The 19,838-nt window shown below is 49.4% G+C and overlaps 8 protein-coding genes across 8 annotated transcripts; 5 read left to right on the top strand and 3 right to left on the bottom strand.

Annotated features, from left to right (window-relative positions):
• Nucleotides 1-1,874: 1,874 nt before the first annotated feature.
• On the top strand, nucleotides 1,875-5,453 carry BC939DRAFT_481781 (uncharacterized protein; the record flags this gene model as incomplete). Its single annotated transcript, XM_051559058.1, has 6 exons — nucleotides 1,875-1,920; nucleotides 2,018-2,098; nucleotides 2,193-2,972; nucleotides 3,189-3,635; nucleotides 3,750-5,236; nucleotides 5,370-5,453. The coding sequence occupies 6 exons, from the start codon at nucleotides 1,875-1,877 to the stop codon at nucleotides 5,451-5,453; spliced, it is 2,925 nt and encodes a 974-aa protein (XP_051406772.1).
• A 1,115-nt stretch (nucleotides 5,454-6,568) lies between these two features.
• Nucleotides 6,569-6,805, top strand: BC939DRAFT_403457 (uncharacterized protein; the record flags this gene model as incomplete). The annotated part of the gene is made up of 1 exon (XM_051552743.1): nucleotides 6,569-6,805. A coding segment is annotated over one exon (237 nt), but the record flags the coding sequence as incomplete, so codon positions are not given.
• Nucleotides 6,806-7,544: 739 nt separating this feature from the next.
• BC939DRAFT_485394 (phosphatidylserine decarboxylase-domain-containing protein) lies at nucleotides 7,545-9,938 on the top strand (the record flags this gene model as incomplete). Its single annotated transcript, XM_051559309.1, has 3 exons — nucleotides 7,545-8,810; nucleotides 8,923-9,443; nucleotides 9,545-9,938. The coding sequence occupies 3 exons, from the start codon at nucleotides 7,545-7,547 to the stop codon at nucleotides 9,936-9,938; spliced, it is 2,181 nt and encodes a 726-aa protein (XP_051406774.1).
• Nucleotides 9,939-10,064: 126 nt separating this feature from the next.
• Nucleotides 10,065-11,616, bottom strand: BC939DRAFT_468038 (Reticulon-domain-containing protein). Its single transcript, XM_051557867.1, has 4 exons — nucleotides 11,157-11,616; nucleotides 10,839-11,118; nucleotides 10,583-10,730; nucleotides 10,065-10,463 (listed from the first exon to the last, which is right to left on the bottom strand). The coding sequence occupies exons 1-4, from the start codon at nucleotides 11,185-11,187 to the stop codon at nucleotides 10,182-10,184; spliced, it is 741 nt and encodes a 246-aa protein (XP_051406775.1). The 5' UTR covers nucleotides 11,188-11,616; the 3' UTR covers nucleotides 10,065-10,181.
• Nucleotides 11,348-12,063, bottom strand: BC939DRAFT_32638 (uncharacterized protein). Its single transcript, XM_051551553.1, has one exon. The coding sequence runs from the start codon at nucleotides 11,954-11,956 to the stop codon at nucleotides 11,441-11,443; it is 516 nt and encodes a 171-aa protein (XP_051406776.1). The 5' UTR covers nucleotides 11,957-12,063; the 3' UTR covers nucleotides 11,348-11,440.
• Nucleotides 12,064-12,713: 650 nt separating this feature from the next.
• Nucleotides 12,714-14,401, bottom strand: BC939DRAFT_468041 (ribosomal protein L23/L15e core domain-containing protein). The gene is made up of 3 exons (XM_051557868.1): nucleotides 14,375-14,401; nucleotides 13,384-13,732; nucleotides 12,714-12,846 (listed from the first exon to the last, which is right to left on the bottom strand). The coding sequence occupies exons 1-3, from the start codon at nucleotides 14,382-14,384 to the stop codon at nucleotides 12,762-12,764; spliced, it is 444 nt and encodes a 147-aa protein (XP_051406777.1). The 5' UTR covers nucleotides 14,385-14,401; the 3' UTR covers nucleotides 12,714-12,761.
• A 62-nt stretch (nucleotides 14,402-14,463) lies between these two features.
• BC939DRAFT_468047 (uncharacterized protein) lies at nucleotides 14,464-15,258 on the top strand. Its single transcript, XM_051557869.1, has 3 exons — nucleotides 14,464-14,627; nucleotides 14,934-15,056; nucleotides 15,164-15,258. Exons 1-3 carry the CDS (start codon nucleotides 14,574-14,576, stop codon nucleotides 15,176-15,178), a joined length of 192 nt encoding a protein of 63 aa, XP_051406778.1. The 5' UTR covers nucleotides 14,464-14,573; the 3' UTR covers nucleotides 15,179-15,258.
• A 2,102-nt stretch (nucleotides 15,259-17,360) lies between these two features.
• BC939DRAFT_468052 (uncharacterized protein) lies at nucleotides 17,361-19,131 on the top strand. The gene has a single exon (XM_051557870.1). The coding sequence runs from the start codon at nucleotides 17,519-17,521 to the stop codon at nucleotides 18,965-18,967; it is 1,449 nt and encodes a 482-aa protein (XP_051406779.1). The 5' UTR covers nucleotides 17,361-17,518; the 3' UTR covers nucleotides 18,968-19,131.
• The last annotated feature ends 707 nt before the right edge of the window (nucleotides 19,132-19,838 follow it).

Consider the following 19,838-nt stretch of genomic DNA (forward strand, 5'->3'; position numbering starts at 1 on the left):
ATTCCTTGGTAAATAAACGGCAGAGGAAGACGGGACGAAATGGTTCCTGGTCTATTTCCTCAAAGACCTCATACAAACGTGCCCATGCGCTTTCCCTCCGCTTATCGAACGTAGCAAGCGTTGAAAAGGTAACGATTATGGTCTTGTAACCTTCGAGCGCGGATGATCAAGAACAGTACCCCTCGATGGCCGATGATCTATGCGCAGCTGTCAAGTCACAGTCCCATTGCCCAAGCTGATCCCTAACCTGAGTGTGTCGTCGCATCTCCCGTTCTGCGAAGGAACAAGGCCCCTCTTCGGAGCCTCATTCTAAGGGGTCTCATCGTAAGTGTGCTTTGTATCTGAAGCTCTTGTCGTTTCTGGCCGTGGTCCTCCAACTTGCTTCTATTCGAAACTCTTCTGTAGTCTTTGTTCTTAGACTCTGGCTCTAGGTCTTAGTCACCTCTCGCCCCTCTTCGTGATTGGTACGCAATTTATTACAGTAAGCTTAGTTTGATTAAGGTTTTTGTTGACGCGTAGAAACTTTACTGAGCAATGTATCCAAATGGCGTTAATCTCATTTTGTCCTCGATCGGTAATAGCCACAGTCGGCTGAGACTCGTCATTGCATCTTGCATCCACCTTTGCTTTTAGCTGATAAAGTCAACTCACCGGAACACTTGAATGTTGGTTCTTTGTCAAGAGGAAAGCAACAGAAATACGATAGCCTGTCTCCCTATTTATCACGACAATAGGAAACACGTAGATGTCGTGCTTGATAAGAGATGGAAGAATACGTAGTGCATGAGTGATTGTCCGCTTCGAGCATGACAAAAGAAAATGAGCGGAATAACATGCCCACAGGCATGATGTGTCATCAAACGGAGCACACCTCCCCATTTCCTCAGCTCGTTCAGCTGCCGCGGCGATGCAAATTCTTGATATAGGCAGCGATCTTGATCGTAGTAGGTGAAATAGCTTTGCTTCTCAGGACCTTCCATCCAAAGTCGCGCCAAAACAACTAATCCACGTTCTTACTCATTTTTTTGCAAGTTAGTATATACAAAATGTTGTAGAAGTCGTCATAGGTAATGAGATAGTCCCTGGAGTCTCGTTAGTTGTCGCCGCCTTCCATAAGCCGAGAAAACGTTGCACGACCGATGGTCAACTAGTTCATGATCGCGGACATCGACATTCCTTTCACCAGCATAGGATTTAGCCTCTCTTTCTTGGCTTGGGAGCTGTATTCGTGCAACTTGGTGGTGTATACGTGCGGATGCCCTTGTGATGTAAGTCGGTGCCGATGCTGATGCCGTGCCTCCCAACCATCGAGTTAGCTCGCCTTGAATTAAAAGGCCAGGCGGCTTTTATCGTCCTGGATTATGATATTCATGATTGCTGCCACTTATGCCGTCGCCGAAGAGACTATCATTCCTAGTTACATCACCGTCCTTGTCAGGCATGTCCATCTCAGCTAGGCGAAGTCTCTTGATGTATAGTTGCTAGGAAGGTCAGAAGTAGCAGAGTGTAGCATCATCAGTCGGGTAGCCTGCCAGGGCATCTACGAGGGCTCACAACGCTCGGTCCAAGTACTCATTATCCTGACTCTCAGATGGGTTAATTGGTTGATATCCGGGACTACGGTATCCGGCCCGTCCATGTTGTGCTGTGTGTGGTGCTGTTCGCTGCGGTGCACATCCCTATTTCCTGGCTGAATGAGGCTGGATAGGAAAGAGAAAAATAGCGTCCTCACGTGGAGGTAGTTAGCATACTGCGTTAATGAAAAAGGAAAAAGGATGTTGCATAGCTACCCACTCAGCCTTCTTCCGTTTCACGCGACAACTTCGACATACCCATCTTTCTTGCATAAGCAAGGCAACAGCGGATAAGGCGCCATGGAGCAACAGAGCACTCAGGACGAGCTGGAAGGCTATATCCGAGGTAAGGATGTTCGGCTGTTCATACCCGTCGATGGAGTAGTCCGGTATGTGCTCTAAGAGACACAGATCAGTAACATATCGCTGCTTGGTTGCAATAGACATGATGGCGATGCAAAGCGAGTCTACGACTGAGCAAAGCCTCTATGGACTGGATGCAGAGTTGGAGTGCCTCTTCCCAGGTAGATCTCAATCATTGCTGATAAAAAAAAAAAAAAAAGAGAGAGAGGTGGTCGCATCAACACTAACAAAAGCGCCTCTTCCGCACAGAAGTAGCCCGGGATCACAGCTTGAAGCAGTACTCGGCTGGTCAGATGCCGACCATGTCCTTCACTGTCGGTACCAATCTGATCCAAGAACCGTCTCCTCTTAGCGCTTCAGCGGTCACACTTTCCAAGGACTTACCGCGAGATCTTCTCGAGCAATGGTTGGAAAGCTCCTTGGCATCTTCGTTGCTTAGCAGTTTATCATCAGGCATCACGCATGATGGAACGGATTATCCGATCTGTGTCATATCACCACAGGTAGCCCCGTTGATCACCATCGATGCTGTTCACGGAATTTTCAAGCTGTGCGGGTATCTTCCATTACAGATCCAGCCATATGCGCACCCATCAGCACTCTCAGCCTACCTGGCAATCTTGCCTCCGGGTTCGGTGTATCCAGTTTTAGGTGTCATGGTTTCCTGGCCAGACAAGCTACGCGTTTTAGGAAGTATTGCCGACTCCTCGGGCGATCCTGGCAGACTCGTTCCATGTCTTGATCCCATCATACCCTCTCAGAGCGAACCCCTGGCCACGAGCGTCAGGATACATTTAGAAAACACGCTACAGCTCCTTCATATGGGGCTTACAGGGCATCCGCAATCCCGAGGGAAACTGCAGGATGATGTCCGGTCCCTGGAACAACAGCTCTTTTTCACAAGGGCAGAAGTGCAGAGACGAACCGTGAACACAGAGATCCTACGGGAGCGTTTACGTATGGAGCAAGTTATGGACCAACAGCGAACGTCTCTGCAAACATTCTATCGCAGCATCGGAAAGGCCAATCTGGCAAGTAACATGGAGCTGGCGGCGGAAGACAGTAGCAGGCAACGGTCCATGCTATCACGAGAGCTTAACGTGGAGATCAGGCTGATAGCGAATGCGAGGAAGAAGATCAAGGGTATGGACAGGGCCCTGAAAGGATTGAGGGACCGAGATCCATGGATGTCCGACTTCGTATCCCTGAGGCAGCATCAAGATCAGGCAGACTGCACAAGCACTGAACCAGCTCTATGTGTTCCTCTCTCCAAGTTCCAATCAGCCCCCGGCTTCAGCTATGAGCGGCATTGGAGAGCACTTTCAGCGGTCAATTGCATCAAAAACGTGCTAGAACCCGGTCCGAGAGTTCCATTACCAGGCAACAAACATTCTGACAATGTCCCGCTTTTTCTAAATACTACTGCTGGGAGTGGTGCTGAGCCGTGCGAGCAGTTCAAGCCCTCCTTACTTGTGGCTCGCTTCCAACGTTGGGTGCTTGCTCGCGAAGAATCAGCACGAAGCGGATATGGAGAGACCTCACTGCAAGACGAGTCCACAGATTTGCTTTTGCTGGATGCCGAGAGTGACTTTCTGCGTTCGAACAATCTTGACGTGGACACGTATTACAGTCTGTGTGACAGACATAAGCTACAGCTTCCAGAGATGTCTTTCCGCGATACTTCATCTGTGGCTCAAGGTAGGCTTCAAAGTGATCAGACAGGCGTTCAACGATTGTATGGTTGAGCAACATCTGCGAGTATTTCTTTCTTATTATTGACGATCGTCATATTTCTGGCTCTGGCGACACTAGGTGGTAAGATTGATAATGCTACAGAGTCCGACGGCAGTACGCGTGCTGACAGTCCGGCAGGAAGCGCTCTGGAAGGAAGCACTTTGGACGGAAGCCTGTTGGATGATTATTTCCAGCTGGATAGCGCTCCCTATCAAGAAGCGACAGAACCACGATGCGAACCAGCTATGCACTTACCGTCCATACTGGCCTGGTCAATCCTCAGCCCAGACGCGTCTCTTGTCCCGATCAACGAGGATCCTCGCGACCAATCACACACTGACCCCGATTTTATCATAGAGGAACCGTTACCAAACATTGCTACTCATGTCCGGGCCTTTACAGAGGATTCTTACACGCCAATTGTGCAGAATACTCTCAAAAACATGTGGCCAAGACTCGATGGAACTCAACAGCACCATCTCATGTCATCACTCGTGAGGATATTGGCCTCCATATGGAAAAACTTTGACCTTTTGGGTGGAAGTGCCCTTGAGGCACTTTTCGACTGCGATACAGCACGGGACATCTCGCAAGAGGAGGGGCAAGAGGAGCAACAAATTCACGAGCGCACTCGAGTCTGTCTGTCCACTATTTTGCCGACCAACGCTGAAATGTTCACTGTCGACTGGGAATGCACCAAGGAGCCGACACGTCCTAAGGAGACCGCGGAAGAACGTTTGTGCAAACTTGAGAACGAGTTTCTGAATCGTTCTTTCTTGGACGCTTTCAAAGAGGCCATTTCGCCTATGCCACGCTATCCTCCTCTGACGATCCACGATGACTCGAATAAAAACAGCGACGACTCGATCATAAGCGTCGACTGTCTACCTGAGCCTCGCATCGAGACTGAGCAGATGAGACCCAAGGACGGAATGGACGAAAATCGCCAATACTCGCACTCTTTTCTGGTATCTGGCAGCGGTCATGCCTCGCAGCGAATGACCACAACAAAGGCAAGAGCACAGGAAAGCATCACAACTCTGAAGACACATATCTTGCCCCTCAAGATAGATACTCAACGGAAGTGTAGCTGGATGCGCCCGATGGATTTTTCGCTAGACGATGTCCTTGTCCAGGCTGAGATCCGAGACCCTACTATAGCAGACAAGGACATAGCTATGAGCCATGCTGGACATAGAATACCCAGTATCGTGGGTGTGTCGAGGTGGAAGACGCTTTTCCCTATCAAAACTGCAGCTGGTCTGCTTGAAGGATCGGTACCAAGAAGCTCCAACATGTTTCAGACTAGGGCTCGGTCGTCCTCATATCCGCTTGTTCATCTGCTGACTCTTCCAGACGTGTTTTGTTCGACAGAATTTGGAGGACAGGATGATGGACCTAAAAGAGCGGTTGTTGATCTAGAACAGGAGGCAGACAGGTCAGGGCCGTGGCGTGGTTTAGCATACGACATGCGCCTTTGTTTGACCAGACATGACCCTAAGGCTGGGCAGTTTCTGGCCTTGTCTTTAGAGGACAAGGAGCGTGTGCTATACCACCGCTGGATGGTAGCATGGCATGAGCGATCGCCGCATGCACCCAAGGCCGCCCGGACGCGGTTTGAGATGATGAGGACTCTTGGACGCTACAGGTCCGAGGGGCGCAGGCGTAGGACTGAGGGGATTGATGATCGAATGTCAGAGCAATTACGCCAGAGCGGACAAGGACAAGAGCAAGGGGAACAGCCCAGGAAGAAGACACTTAAAGGGTGTGCTCGATGTGTGATCGAGAGAGAGGAGAGAGAAATGGCGTCGCAGGAGGTGGGATGGTTTGAGGAAACAGCCCAGTTTCTGGACGAAATGTTGTGCGAGAGTCATGGGCGTGCAGGGGAGGATTGCAGTGATGACGATGGTGTTCCTGCAAGAGAGCAATTGCAGACACTTGGGCTGAGCAGCGAACAAATGCAGCAGCTGGCCCTTGCGCTGGGGATGGACAGAGTGGGAGATGATGATAGCCATGGCTCTCATTATGGTGGTGGTGCACGACTGCAGATGCCTCTGCTGCTGAGAGAGAAGATGCAGTTGTCGGAGGAGGAGAGGGCCTTGGTGAGGACACAGATTATGTCGTCGACAGGACGTAGGTGAAGGGGCGTAAGTAGCCAGCACCCAGTCTGGATATATCTGGCAATAAGAGCACGGCCCACATCCAAAGGAGGGGTAGTTTGTCTATGTTCGCTGCCACAGCCCGCCGAGTCTAATGTGCGCGAGAAAGCGTGCGTGAGAGTGTCCAGCAGACAAGCATGCTGGTGGATGTCATCAATGGCCAAAAAGAGGGCTCTCCTCCCCTCTGTTCTGCTCAGTCCCTTGCCTTTCCTTGGATAAATATGCCCTTCAATCCCCTAATCCAGCCTCTTTTTTCCCTTTTCTCACCTCGTTGTACATCCGCCTCCGCCATCACCACCACCTCCTCCTTGCATCTCATTCCCCTCTTCCACCTGCTTGACTCTGCTCCAACGACAACTCTACCTTACTTTACTTTGCTTTACTCTGTTTCTACTCCTCTTGTGTCCTCGTACACATCCTTGACAAAGAACAATTGCAACAATAACATCCCCTCCGATGATGTCTGCCGCTATCGCCCCGCACTCAGGCGCTGCAGGCACAGAGGTAACCCCCATGGGCCAACCGGCGCCGGAGGAGGTCTCTACCCGCATGAGACTCCAAATCTCAAGAGCAACGAACCTGGCCGTCAAGGATCTGGTACATATGGAAGGCATCCTCAACGGATGTGTGGTTGTTGAGAAGTGTACATTTGGGCGCTCATTACTAAATATATTTATTCGTCTCCCGTAGAATGGCTTCTCGGACCCGTATGTCAAGGTCTCGATCGGTGGCCACAACTTCACCACAAAGTTCGTTCCTAAGAGCCTGAATCCAGTTTGGAATGCCCACTTTGACTTCGAGCTCGAGACCCAATCGGTACCGGACCAGGTCACCCTCATGTTTTGGGACAAGGACTGGATTAGCAAGGACGACTTCATGGGCACCGTCAGCATCCCCTTTGACGAATCCTCGATCTGGTCTGATGCTATCCCAAAGCACTTTGATGACCCAGACAACCAGGTAACAATTATGTGATATTGCGCGCATTAATACGGCCTGATGAACTCGCAATGCAATGCTGTCCATCTCTCTCTTTATTACCGCCTCCCCTTACTCGGGTGAATACACAAACAAACAAACAAAAAATGATTGACCAAGAATCACAGAGGATATGTGTTGTTGTGTGGGGTGTCAATGGCGGTGTTCGGTGTTGCTCCATGCTACGGGACGACGATGGTCCGAAAAAAAAAAAAAAAAAAAAAAAAAAGAGGAGCCCGCTGGCTGTCTGCCAACCATGACAGTCAGCAAGCGGACTGATGCGACAAAGGCTGTGCTAGTCTACCCATGGACGGACGTCATCATTGCTAGATCGCACCAGCATTATAGCCACCCTTCCCTTGCTTTTCCCTGCGTTGGTCTAACGTCTTTTGGACGCGCTCCATTGCCTATTGCCTAGTCCAAGTGGTTCCAGCTTACTACCCTCCCAGGAAAGTCGTCGAAGGTCAGCGGCGAAGGTATGTTCGCCCTTCTACACTGCCTTGCCTTATCGTCTTTTTGTGCAACGGCGGATTGACTATCTACGTGCATCTGATTTGATATCACTTCGCCCTGGATAGTCGAGGTCAAGTTTGGATTCCTAGACTCTGCCCTATCACCTATCTATGGAGACTCGCGAAAAGAGTGCCAGAAAATCTGGACCACGCTCTTGAGCGGACGGAATCAGCTGGGTCTAGGCCAGCGACAGTACCGCAGCTCCGACAACAAGACCATTTCCATGGCAGACATCCCCTTGGCTGTCAGCGAAAATGACCCTTCACTCGGAAACAACACATCTCGCCAGGACCAATCCTCACCTACTTCGACATCCTCGACTAACGACCTGCACGGCATCGTCTTTATGGAGATTGTGAACGCCGCCCATCTGCCGCGGCTACGCAATGTCACTAGGACGGGCTTTGACATGGACCCCTTCGTCGTCATCTCCTTTGGAAAGTACATCTTCCGAACCAGGGTGGTACGCCACAGTCTCAATCCTGTGTGGAATGCCAAGCTCATGTTCAGAGTCCACCATGGCGAGGAGAACTTTAGCGTCAAGTTCTCTCTGCACGACTGGGATAAATTCAGTGGAAACGACCATGTCGGCGCTGCCATACTGCCTATCAACAGCCTTATCCAGGCGGCTAATGAACAAGAAGAAGCCCCGGTTTACCCGTCAGATCCCTTGGCCGACGGTGCAGATCCAGATATGAGGGAACATTATCTCAATATTGTCCTTGATAGTAACATTAAGATTGCCACAATGGACCCGCACCTATGCATTCGCGCAAAATTTGTCCCCTATACAACCCTAAGACGGCGCTTCTGGCTCAGTCTCGCAAAGGCCTACAACGCTGACAACGAACGTGGTCGTTACAGTAAGGTCCTAATTCAGACGATGCTCGAGGGACTTGGCTCGACTCTCTCCAGCAAGACCATCGACAGCTTCTTTGCGCCTTTCAACAAAAATCCAGAGAAGGACGAGTTGACGTTTGACGAGTTGTTTGAAAGACTGGAGCGACAAGTTAAGCTGGACGATCGTGCAACGGCCCCTGCTCCAGAACCGGTCTCTCTGAAGAAGTGGTTTAGACGGTCCCGTTCCACCAATCCTTTGGATACCAGCTCAAAGGATGATCAGGAGGGAGGGGAAGAGGACCAGGAGGACGCAGAACTGTACCGGGACCTCACCCGCAGCCAGGCCCCACGCGAGTCGAGTCCTCAGGCCGCAGACATGGTCGAGCCCACAGAAGCCGATTTTGATCCGCAAAGTTCAGAAGGGGAACATGTCATCCGCATATCGACGTGCCCTATCTGCCACGATGCCGGCCTTGGCCACAAATTGGAGACGGACGTCATCACTCATATTGCTGTCTGCTCAGGCAACGATGGCTTCAACATGGACAAGCTGATTCTAGGTAACTTTGTGACCGAGGCGAATGCTCAGCGCAAATGGATCACCAAAGTAGTCAAGAGTCTGGGCTATGGCCGATATGTCGTTGGCAAGGTAAGGAGTGAGCCAGATTTGACTATATTTTAGTCCGAATACTGCAGAGACGCTCCACTTTTCTGACCTTCCCTTCTCACCTTTTCTTTTCTTTTTTTTTTTTAATGAACAGAGCAACGCAAACATTATTGTCCAGGACCGTGCAACGGGAGCCATGTTGGAGGAAAAGATGCCAACATTTGTTCGCCTCGGAATCCGTTTGCTCTACAAGAGTCATGCGAACAAGATAGGCGTAGGCAAGATTCTAGCGGACATGTCCAGGAAGCAGGGTCTTAAGTTTGATGATCCACGGTCGAAACGCGACATCGAGCCATTTATCCGGTTCCATAATCTCGAAGCGCAGATGATGGAGGTCCTGGAGCCTGTCCAGAACTTCAAGAACTTTAACGAGTTCTTTTATCGCAAACTCAAGGCCAGTGCACGCACATTGGCCTCACCGGGAGATGATCGAGTTGCTGTCAGTGTGGCCGACTGCCGGATGACATGCTTCCAGACGATCTCGGACGCACAAAAGTTCTGGATCAAGGGACGGCAGTTTACAATTGCCAAGATGCTTGCGGACGAAGAATTGGCCAAGAAGTACGTGGGCGGTAGTCTGGCCATCTTCCGTCTCGCACCTCAGGACTACCATAGGCAAGTTAATCGGAAGGAACACCGGTCTTTTTGCTGATATATAAGCACATTCAACCCTTCCACTAACAGAGCATCATGTTCGTTCTATTCTTAAACAATAGATATCACATTCCCGTCAAGGGCGTTCTCTCAGAATCTAGAGAGATTGTAGGAGAGTACTACACCGTGAACCCGATGGCTATCCGCAGCCAGTTGGATGTCTATGGCGAGAACAAGCGTACGATCTCCACAATCGAGTCTAAGGAATTTGGCACGGTCGCATATGTGGCGATCGGCGCTATGATGGTCGGCTCGATCATATTGACAACTAAGGGCGGACAAGCCGTCGAGCGGATGGATGAGCACGGCTACTTTGCCTTTGGTGGCTCCACTGTCGTTGTTCTCTTTGAGCCAAACTCGATTCATTTTGACGAGGATCTGCTGCGATCGTCCAAGGAGCAAATTGAGATGCTCGTCAAGGTCGGCATGCGTGTCGGTGTTTCCACCAGAGCGTAGAGAGGAAGCAAGGGCATAATACCTTGTATGCTGTAAATAAACATCGCAAATAAGCATAGCGTAGCAACAGCGATGCGCATGCGTGCATGCATGGTAATGAACTTTAACAGATTGTTTATTGCTTGCAAAAAAAAAAAAAAGACTATATAACAATGAAATATAAACAGGCGCAAGCCAAATGAGTAGATACAAGAAAAAAGGAAATGGAGGGGTTGCCTTCGAGAGGATGATTAAGATGCTTGCTTATTCGAGCTTCTTATCCGACTTCTTCATGAGTCCCTTGTCCTTGGCGAACTGCTCAGCCTTAGTGTAGACGGAAGACCACTGCTCCTGAGCAACCTGGCGTCCTTTACCGACATGCTGTTGAACGAGGTTGTTGGTCTTGGCGACATTGGCATCAATCAAGGACTGGTTGTCGAGGTAAATGCGGGGTGCCGCAAAGAGCGAAATAATGATCATGGACAAGAGAGTGGTGGTCGAGAACCAGCTGCGGAGGGTCCAGATAGCGTAGAAGATACCAATGAACTAATATGACACCGCATGAACAATGTATATCGTTTTAGTACAATGATCATAACGAGAGAGAAAGAACATACCATGCCATGCCATGTATATATCTCCTATCGAGGAATAGAATAAAGTACCTTCAGACTGCGTTTGTTGTTCTCAATCAAAACAACCTTGGCGAGCTCGGTGAGGATGGCATTCAGACTGTCAGTGACATAGTCGACACGGCGGTGGACGTTGTCCGAGTCCAAGTGCAAGAATTCTGCCGAGCGCGAGTAATACCTCCTAAAATTTGATTACAACACGTTGGGCTCGGTGAGTAAAAGACGGTAGGCTTACAGACATGACGGAAAACAGGGTCCCAATAAAAGACGAGATCTTCTTCGCGCTTACTCTAATGGGCGAGGAGTGTTGGCCTTGTTGGTGACACGGTTGAAGACCAACAGACCGTTGACATAGACAAAGGCGCCTGCGATACCGAAGACAAAGAGGGCGCAGACGACGTTCAGGAGCGAGACCCAGCGGCAGGTGAGCACCAGGCCGAGCGCGGACGCGAGTACGGCGCCCGAGACTGCGGGCTTCTCCCAGAGGACGAGGCTCTTGAGACGGGGGGTCATGTATCCATAGGGACCTAAACAGCGATGGACAGCAGAGGAAACAGACAGTATTAGCACTGTTCTTATTTTTCGGGGGAGGGGGGGTTTTTTGCACGCGACTGAAAGGGGAATCCATTCATATCCATGTGAATCTCTTAGTTGGTTGGCTGATGGGGAGTTTTTTTTTATCTTTGCTATCAGAAGTATCGTCATCACCACTTATTGTGACATAAGCGGATCCATTGACGGGACTGCAGTAGGAAAAGAAAAAGAAAGTGTTGTACAACCGCGGGATAGTTCTGCAACCGATAAGAAATATGGAAAAAGAGCCAACAATTCCAAGGCGAGGAAACACAAGGATACAATGATAGTAGCCCAGGCCTCCCAGCCCAATGCCCGTTAAAAAAGTACGAGACAATCGCACCGCGAATTGGCCAGGGTTCTCTTTGCTCCCGCAGACAGTCTCCTTTGCACACAAACACACATGGCGACGTTCCCCAAGCATTGCAACAAAGACGTAAAAAAAAACGAAAGAAGGCGGTGTAGTGCAATACCTGCAGCGCCGAGGGAGTCAGTCTTGGGCTTTTCTACGGTCTCGGAGGAGCTGCGTTCGCGACGGATCAGGGCAGGGTCGATGGAGGACACAGGGAGGTTCTCGGTGAGGGTGATGTGGGTCTGCTGCTGGATGGTGTCCGAGAGGAGAGGGTCGGCCTTAAGGTAGTCGGTGTGGATGTTGTCGTGTTGGTCCATGGCTGTGGGCTGGTGTGCTGTTGGTAGTGGTTGGGTGGTGGTCCGGTCGAGGAGAGAGAGATATGAATGATGGGAGAGCGGGAAAGGAAGAGAAGAGGAGAGGAAGCCGAGGATGGTGTTTATATGGGTCCTCGCAGGCGGCCCTGCTAATCGGATGCCTTGCATTACAACACCCTGAGTCCATATGAGAACAGAGCTAGCCTTCGCCTCATGATGATGACAGCGATTTTGATTTCGATTTCGATTACAACCTACAGTTTACAACCGCAGGGTACTATCCTGTCTCCCCTCACCCCGGTCATCCCTCTGTCCATCCTACTCGTCGTCCTCCGTTGTTCGTGTGGTAGTCTCGCAGTGTTGTGGTGTCGAGGTGCTGCATGCATGTCTCTGAACCACCTTGCATCCGCGGCAAGGAGACCCGTGAGAGAAATCAACCCTTTCGCCTCTTCCACCGATCATGCAAGGGGCAGTGCATCGTGTATGCAGACAGGCAATAGCAACAGCGGTCAGTGCCCTCGAGTACCAGACGACAGGAGGGCAAGTAAACACCAAGTCGGCTGAGATTGCGGGAAATGAGGTTGTACAGGTCAAGGGCCGATGCGCAACAGACGATACATGAAAAGCAATAACCGATTGTAAACGCGCCCTTGATAACGAGCCCTCACGGTGCGCATAGTACAGTGTCAACATGTACCAAAAGGAGAGCTCAACAGATACCCGTTCCATGGCGCTATGCTACCGTGGACGCAAAATGAATGAGAAGAGGATCACGATAGTGCGAAAACTGCTGCGAAAACTGCTGTGAATGAGCATTGCATTGGGCCTCATGGCTCGTGCACCTTCCATCTAGAAGCTTATCGTGTGCCCAACATCATGATCCTATATAGAGGCAAGAGCCCTGAATAAATGACTCAAGCACGGCTTCATAAAAAAAAAACTACAAGCGTGTATTGTGGATTTTATTGAACGTTTAGATGAATCCAATCTTGTTGGCGACGTCAAGGGCATCGACATCGGCGGTCAGCTTGATGTAGGCCTTCTTGTTGCCGTCAGGGCTATCATACATGATGCAGAAAAAGAAAAGGAAAAAGAAAAAAAAAAACTCGGACGTGTTAATGACACAGAGCAGAGACATGGCACAACCTGAGTGATATCGTGTATCTGTCGTCCGTATGGCGCGAGTGGATGTAGTAAAAGATTGACTGCCGCATAAGAAAATACACCCTTATCCGTGAACGCCCTGCTTTGAGATCTTGTGGAGTGATCCCTTGTCATTAATGTCGAACTTGATGCTGCAAATAAAATATCTGCTGGTCGTTCAATGCGTTCAATGCTCGTTTTTTTTTCTTTTGGAGCAGCCACTCCTTGACAACATAACCGCTACCACCACCACCACCGCTGCTGGACAACTCTATGGGGCAACGTGCTCGTCAAGACTCGATCTTGCTCCACTATATCCTACAAAATGTTCTGGAGAACGTCCCGCAAAATGTCCTGAAGAACGCCCTCCAAGGTGTCTCCAAATATGAACCGATAATTCAGGTCTGAGGCGAGAGAAAGAGTGAGAGATAACTGTAGAAAGCACACTTTACCGAATGAGGGTGTTGACCTTGAGAGCGGTAACGTCGTACATCTTCTTCAAGGCATCCTTGATCTGACGCTTGTTCGACTTGACGTCAACGAGAAAAACGAGGGTGTTGTTCTCCTCAATCTTCTTCATAGCCGACTCCGTGTTGAGGGGAGTCTTCAAGACCTTGTACTGGTCCAGACGAGGGACGTGGGGGATAGACTTGCGCGCATACTTGGGGCTGCGGGCAAGCTTCAGGGTCTTGGGACGGTTGAAAGTGGTCGAGGTGCGGATCTTGCGGGCCTTCTGACCGTTGACACCCTTCAAGGCAGCCTTTTTGGCGGCGAGGGCCTTGTTCTTATCCGATGGCACGGCTAGTGGCGAAGAAAAAGTCGAAAGATCGCAGATACCAAAAGGACCTTGGTCAGTCGCCTGTGATGTGATATACATGTCAGTTAACACCTGCTTGTCCTGCAATACGCGATCCTGAGGAGCTGAGTCTTCCTGGCATATCCCGTAAACGTTATTGTATGCTATATCCTGTCTGACCGCAAAGCTGACTACCCTAAACCGGGTCCCACATAGCATCTCCAAAGAAAAAGAAAAAAGGACTGGCAGATGTCTGTTTTCGTATGACATTCTTCTGAAAAAAGAAAAGATCTGGTGTCTCCTGTTGAATCAGCGCTCCTGGTCGCACTCTGGAAGTTGACAACGGCCATTAAAGCCGCCCTCCTGCATAATAGCTGTTTCAATTGCTGCTGTTTGCTGTGCTATGTATATGCGGTCTCCCGGTTGTTTGAATGACAGCAAGCTCCAAGAAAGATGTCCGCGGTGATGGTTAAAAGTGTTTGAGCAGAAGCAAAAGGATGAACTGTCGAGATAGGTCCAGCAAGGCGGATGCAAACAGTCCGTGAGTGGATGAGTCGATGAGTTGATAGATCGATGGGATCAATGGATTGATGGATCCGCCTGTCCCTGTGCTGATGGATGTGTCCCTGCCCGGTCCCTCTGCGCACCTTTCGTCATTTCAGAATCGATTATTGAGGCAAGAGAGAAAGTCGCACCCATTTCCAAGAATACGCGAACCATATTTCCTACAGTGCGACGGGGGATAAAACACGTACATTGGAGTGTGTACGTGCGTTTCCTTTTTCCCTCTCATCTCACATCGCACTCTCTTCATCAATCGCCGCTCACTTCATCAAAGCAGCAAGCATGTCGCTCATCAATCGCCCCAACCCCGTCCCTCACCTTCAGCGTCTCTACCAGGTACGAAGAGACCGCTATGACTTCCTGCGAGGATCAGCGCACTATGGCAGGCTGCGACAGCTGGACCCTCAACAACTATGATCCGATCTGGAATCCTGAAGGACAAGGACAACGACAGGAGCAAGAACAAGGACATGAGCACGGACATGGACAAGGATGAGGGTCAGAGCAGCACTTGAAATTGACGCAGTGGATAACAACCAGACAGGATCCAGGACAAACTAAGCGTCGCCATAACTGCCTTTTCCCTTGCCGCTGACTCTGTTGCCAATATTTTCGCTATATGGTGACATTGTGATATAATAGACCAATACCCATGTCCCAATTTACCTCAAGAAGGGCGGAGACAAGTTCGTGATGACCGCCTTTGTCGGATTGATGGCTGTTGGTCTTACTGGAAGCTTGTACGGAGCCACAAAAATGGCTAGAGTAAGGATCGTGTAGCATGAATGTTCCTGTTGTTGGAATTATTTTTTGGGCATCCCTTACTCATGGCCCCTCTGTGCACTCGTTTCTATCGAACTACGGCATAATAGGGAGTCAAGAACTAGAAACACTCCTCCAATTGAAGAACACAAATAAATGGACAATGTCTTTACTCGCGCATGTCCTAAAACAATTGACAACGGGAACAATACGCGTCATTAGCGCCTAGATTACTGCAGTACTTTGTATCTTTGACATGCTGCAAAGTCTACACTTTCAGCGTCATATTGTGTATGTAATAATGTTTAGACCGTAACACTTTATTTTATGCGTCGCCTTCAAGTATGCCGCTGATCTGCCACCTGCCACGGACCAAAGTAGGGCTCATCTTTGCGATGTTTACAGGCAAGCATGGCTGCGTGACAAATGCCCAATCTGACAAAATTATTTATCTCTCTCTCGGAGTCAGTTTATGGTGGCAATGGGGTATGAAGGCAACACGCTAATCTGGTCCTTTTCCTTTGCTGCTACTTTACTGCTACTTTGGCACCTGTTTAATTATAATGAAGGAGAAGTCTAGGTCTTGGCTCTAAGATGAACAAGTGAGTTCCCGATCCAGATCGAAAATGCTCTGAGGCACACAAAGCAGATTTACAGACGCGTTTTTTTTTTAATCCTTGTAGTTTAGCATTTACAAAAAAAAAACTCCACACAAGCATGTGCAAAGGAGTAAAGAGTGAAGCTTTTTTACGCTAGGGTGTGGAAATTGAGTCATAAACAGAAACCGAGCTTACACACTTACGCTTTGGTCATGAATGAAAAAGAAAGGATCGTCCCTCTACATCCTTAAAGGGACAAGGGTGAGGGATCTCAGGCTGTACATGTACGAGTGTATAGACTATGGAGCAACTGCGCTTTCACACTGGTCCCAGATCGTTTTTCTTGAGCTGTGATCGTGTCCTCATTTGGACATCTTTTGCAGACAAACCAGCGGGGAAAGTTGGCATTTCGGCGCCCCACTTTACCCCATCGCACTCTCCTTCTTTCACATCAAAACAACACACACGGCTCCCTTGTTGTGTTTCTTTGCCTTTTTCTTTTTCTGGTGTGCATGCAGCATGCACTTTTACAACCCAAACACTCATTTACTTTCACTCGCGCTTCTCACATATAAATATATAGGGTCTGCGGGCAATACCCTGGATCCTCTTCCTCTTTTTTTGTCACCCATCCGCAACCTTAAACTGAACAAGAGTCAAGGCGAATTCTTTCCCGCACACATACGGACACAAAGGCCATTCGGCACACCCTCTTGTACCTTACCCGGACACAACTACGCCCATACACTCCATTCTATACAGGATTCTCAGGCATAATCATGTATGATGACCTTGGCCTTCTTTTAATTCATTGTCCCTTGTCCCCTGCTCCTCCCTTGCTCTACCTACTGCCTACATTCGGATAAAACTTTTTTTTTTTGTGCGTGCGTGTATTACGTGGGTAGGGGTATCTATGATGGAGACGACGCAAAAAAAAAAAAAAAAAAAAAGACAATAACAACAACCTCGGCGAGCTGCATGTGGCAGACCGCAACAACAACAACATACAAATACACAGGGGTACGGATACATGCTCAATGTATGTACCATGTGCGGCAAGCACACTGGACTAAGATCCACGCGAAAAATGGGTCAGTCTGACTGACGCAGTGTCTCCTTGTCGTTGTCTGACTTGGTCAACTGCCCCCGCACTTTGTGATCCTGTTATTTCTGTTTTTTAAGACTACCAGACGAGGGCATGAACAGGGGGGCACGGGCAGGGAGGGAGACAGCGCAGGGGCGGAATCAGAATGCACCCTGAGTGCTAATGATGTGTCAACCTTTGTGAGCCAGTCTGCCACCAGTTGTAAGAAACAGAAGAGCAGAGCACAGAGCACCGAGGATCGGAACCAAGTGCTCAGCTTTGTCCGTTTGAACTCAACCCCGGCTCATTGACGGTGGCCATGGTTGTCGCTGTGGTTATCCAGGCCGTTGGGGTGCGGTAGTCTAGTATCTCCTAGTCTACATGTACATGTAATTCGAGTGCCGATCATCGCCCCCCTCTCTCCTTCCTTTTGGCGCCCGACCTGCTCTCGAATAAGGTGTTGCATAGGCATGCATGCATTTGGATGATTTGCCCGTTGGAAGAGGCGGAAAAAATAAAATAAGATAAACGAAAGAGGTGTTAGGCTTCAAAGGATAGCGGCACTAGGAACGACTGCTCAACTAGTGGACATTAAGACATGGTGCTGACCAGACTTCTTTCGCTCTTTACTCTTCCGTCTTCGTCTTCTTCATCTTCCACCTCTTCTTACTTGTCCTCCACTCCCTCTATTCTATTATTTTCTTCAACCTCCATCTCTCCTCCGTCCTCCTACCCTTTCTCTCTCTTTCTCCTCCCCCTTTCTCTTCCCTTCACACCAGTCAATGACTGTCTCGCCGTTTGCCCTCCAGTCCTCACACACACCCATCCCCAAGGGATCAACGGCCCCAGGGAGGACCGACACTGTATCGAATGTCCATGCCAACAACACCTGCAAAGACCAGCCGCCGACCCCCTCCACATCCTCCATACCGCTCTACACCCCGATCTGGGACTATGACCGCTTCCCAGTCGGGCCCTGTCTCCAAGGTCGCAGGTCGCACGAGCAGCAGAACCCCTTTTACATCGACTATACCCAGCATCATCGGCCTCAGGCAAACATCTCCAGCTCAGACATGATCCGTTCACATTCCTCGTCCTCCTCTTCCTCAACCTCGTCCTCGACCGCTTCTCCCCCCTTCCTCTCGGACACGGGCTCCAGTCGGCACCATCGCCATGCCAGCAGCCACAGACACAGCAGCAGCAGGCGAACCAGCTGCTTTGGAACGGATCACGATAGCAACCTCTTGGGCACCTCCTTAGTCACCCCCCACACAAACGTTGTCTCTCCTCTGAATGCTGCAGATGCACATGCACTTGCTGCAGATGCCTCCTTCTCCACCGCACCTCAACAACAGCTGGCAACAATCAGCAAATTCGACCAGTACAAGGCCCAGATGGAGCGCCTTCGATCCATCCGGACGCCGTCATCATCATCGTCTGTGTCACCTAGCCCGTTATCATCATCCACACCATCCCCTGTAACAGAATCATCGTCAGGGGCAGGGCCACATTTATCGCCTAGCGCCAAGAAAAGCCCCGGTTTCATCCCGAAACTGTTCAAAAAGGCCTCGCTCTCCAAAAAGTCGTCCCGGGATCGACAGCCACAGCCACAGCCACAGCCACAGCCATCGTCGACACCGGAAACGCGTCGGGCCGATAGTGCGACCGAACCTTTGTTCTCCCCCAACGCAAACCCAAGCTCTTCACAATTCTCGCTGGTCAATGAAAAACCTGGCGAGGTTTTCCAGGCTCAATCATCCATACCCCATATCCAACCTCGGCAGCGGCCACAAAGACGGTTCCGCTCTCGATCCAATCCAGAAAAGAACAACGCCCTCGCAGAGGGGTCGGAAGCGATCGAATCCTACAAAAGTGCACCCTTTTCAGCAACGACTGATCAACGGTCCCCACTCGAAGAGCAGCAAGACCGCTGGCGTGATGAATGGCTCCGACCCTCAGGTGCGATCCATTCCAAGTTCCGGGACCGACCCTCCAAGTTCAACTGTCCCCACTGTGGAGCGATCAAGGTCGTGTCCCATATTCAGTTCGTGCCCGGTGTCATGTCCTACTTGGTCGCCTTCGGACTCTTGTTTCTCACCCTCGGAACACTATCGTACCTGCCCTTCCGCAAGGATCATGAGGAAACCAAGGATTGCATCCATTGGTGTCCTGAATGTGGACAGAGAGTTGCCAGATTCAATCGTGCGAATGCCACCTGGGAGTGGATTTGAACCCCACCTTCGTTTTCTTATTTTTTTTTTTGCACCTCTCTTTTTTCGCATATCAGCATAGTCTTTCTATTATATTATTACTCCTCTAGCATAATCATTCTCCACCAAATTGTACCATCAGATTCGATAATAAAACATTCTTCATCAAAACAAGTGCTCATCAGGGGCGAGAGGCATAATACATTCTTGTCTGCTTCCGTTTCAAGAAAGGGAGGCGAAGTTCACGTTCTTGTACTTTTATTTTCATTTTCATTTTGGCGACAAATGACGGCGACAATCCATTGTAAAATCACACAAAAGACCTCTGGTTTTTTTTAATAGAAACTTTTTTTTTAGTCTTCTGGTTTACGTGGCAATGAATATGAATGTGAATAATAAAAAAGAAGTGAAACAGGTAACGAAGAAAGAACAAGCAAGAAAGCAAAAAAAAGAAAAAAGAAAAGAAAAGAAAAAAGAAAAATAAATAAATGCTAAAGTAAAAGAACAGACAAATAGGGGGAGAAAGAAAAAAAAAGAAAGGGAATTAAATAGTACGGATGGATGCCAAGAAAGCAATTGATTTTTTGTTGGCATAAAAACGCCATTGACAATTTGTCGGAAAGAAAGGTAGCAGCATGTAGAGACAGGAAAACGCTTATTCAGCCGCACGTAGAAAAGGGAAGCAGAGGATAAACGAAAATTAAAGAAAAGAACGACAGATAACGAAGCAAGAAACAAAAGCAGTTGGGTTGTCTGAGACAGCAGAGAAGATACAAGTGGCGGCACAACAGCATGATCGCCAAAGAAGAAGTCGAGGAAGAAAAGAAGAAAACGAACATGAAACAAGAGAAACGGGCGAGAGATAGATGGCTAAAAGAGATGGGAACAGGAG

The sequence above is a fragment of the Gamsiella multidivaricata genome (assembly GCF_025024155.1).
Source record: "Gamsiella multidivaricata strain RSA 2152 chromosome Unknown BC939scaffold_115, whole genome shotgun sequence".
In the NCBI taxonomy this organism is placed as follows: domain Eukaryota; kingdom Fungi; phylum Mortierellomycota; class Mortierellomycetes; order Mortierellales; family Mortierellaceae; genus Gamsiella; species Gamsiella multidivaricata.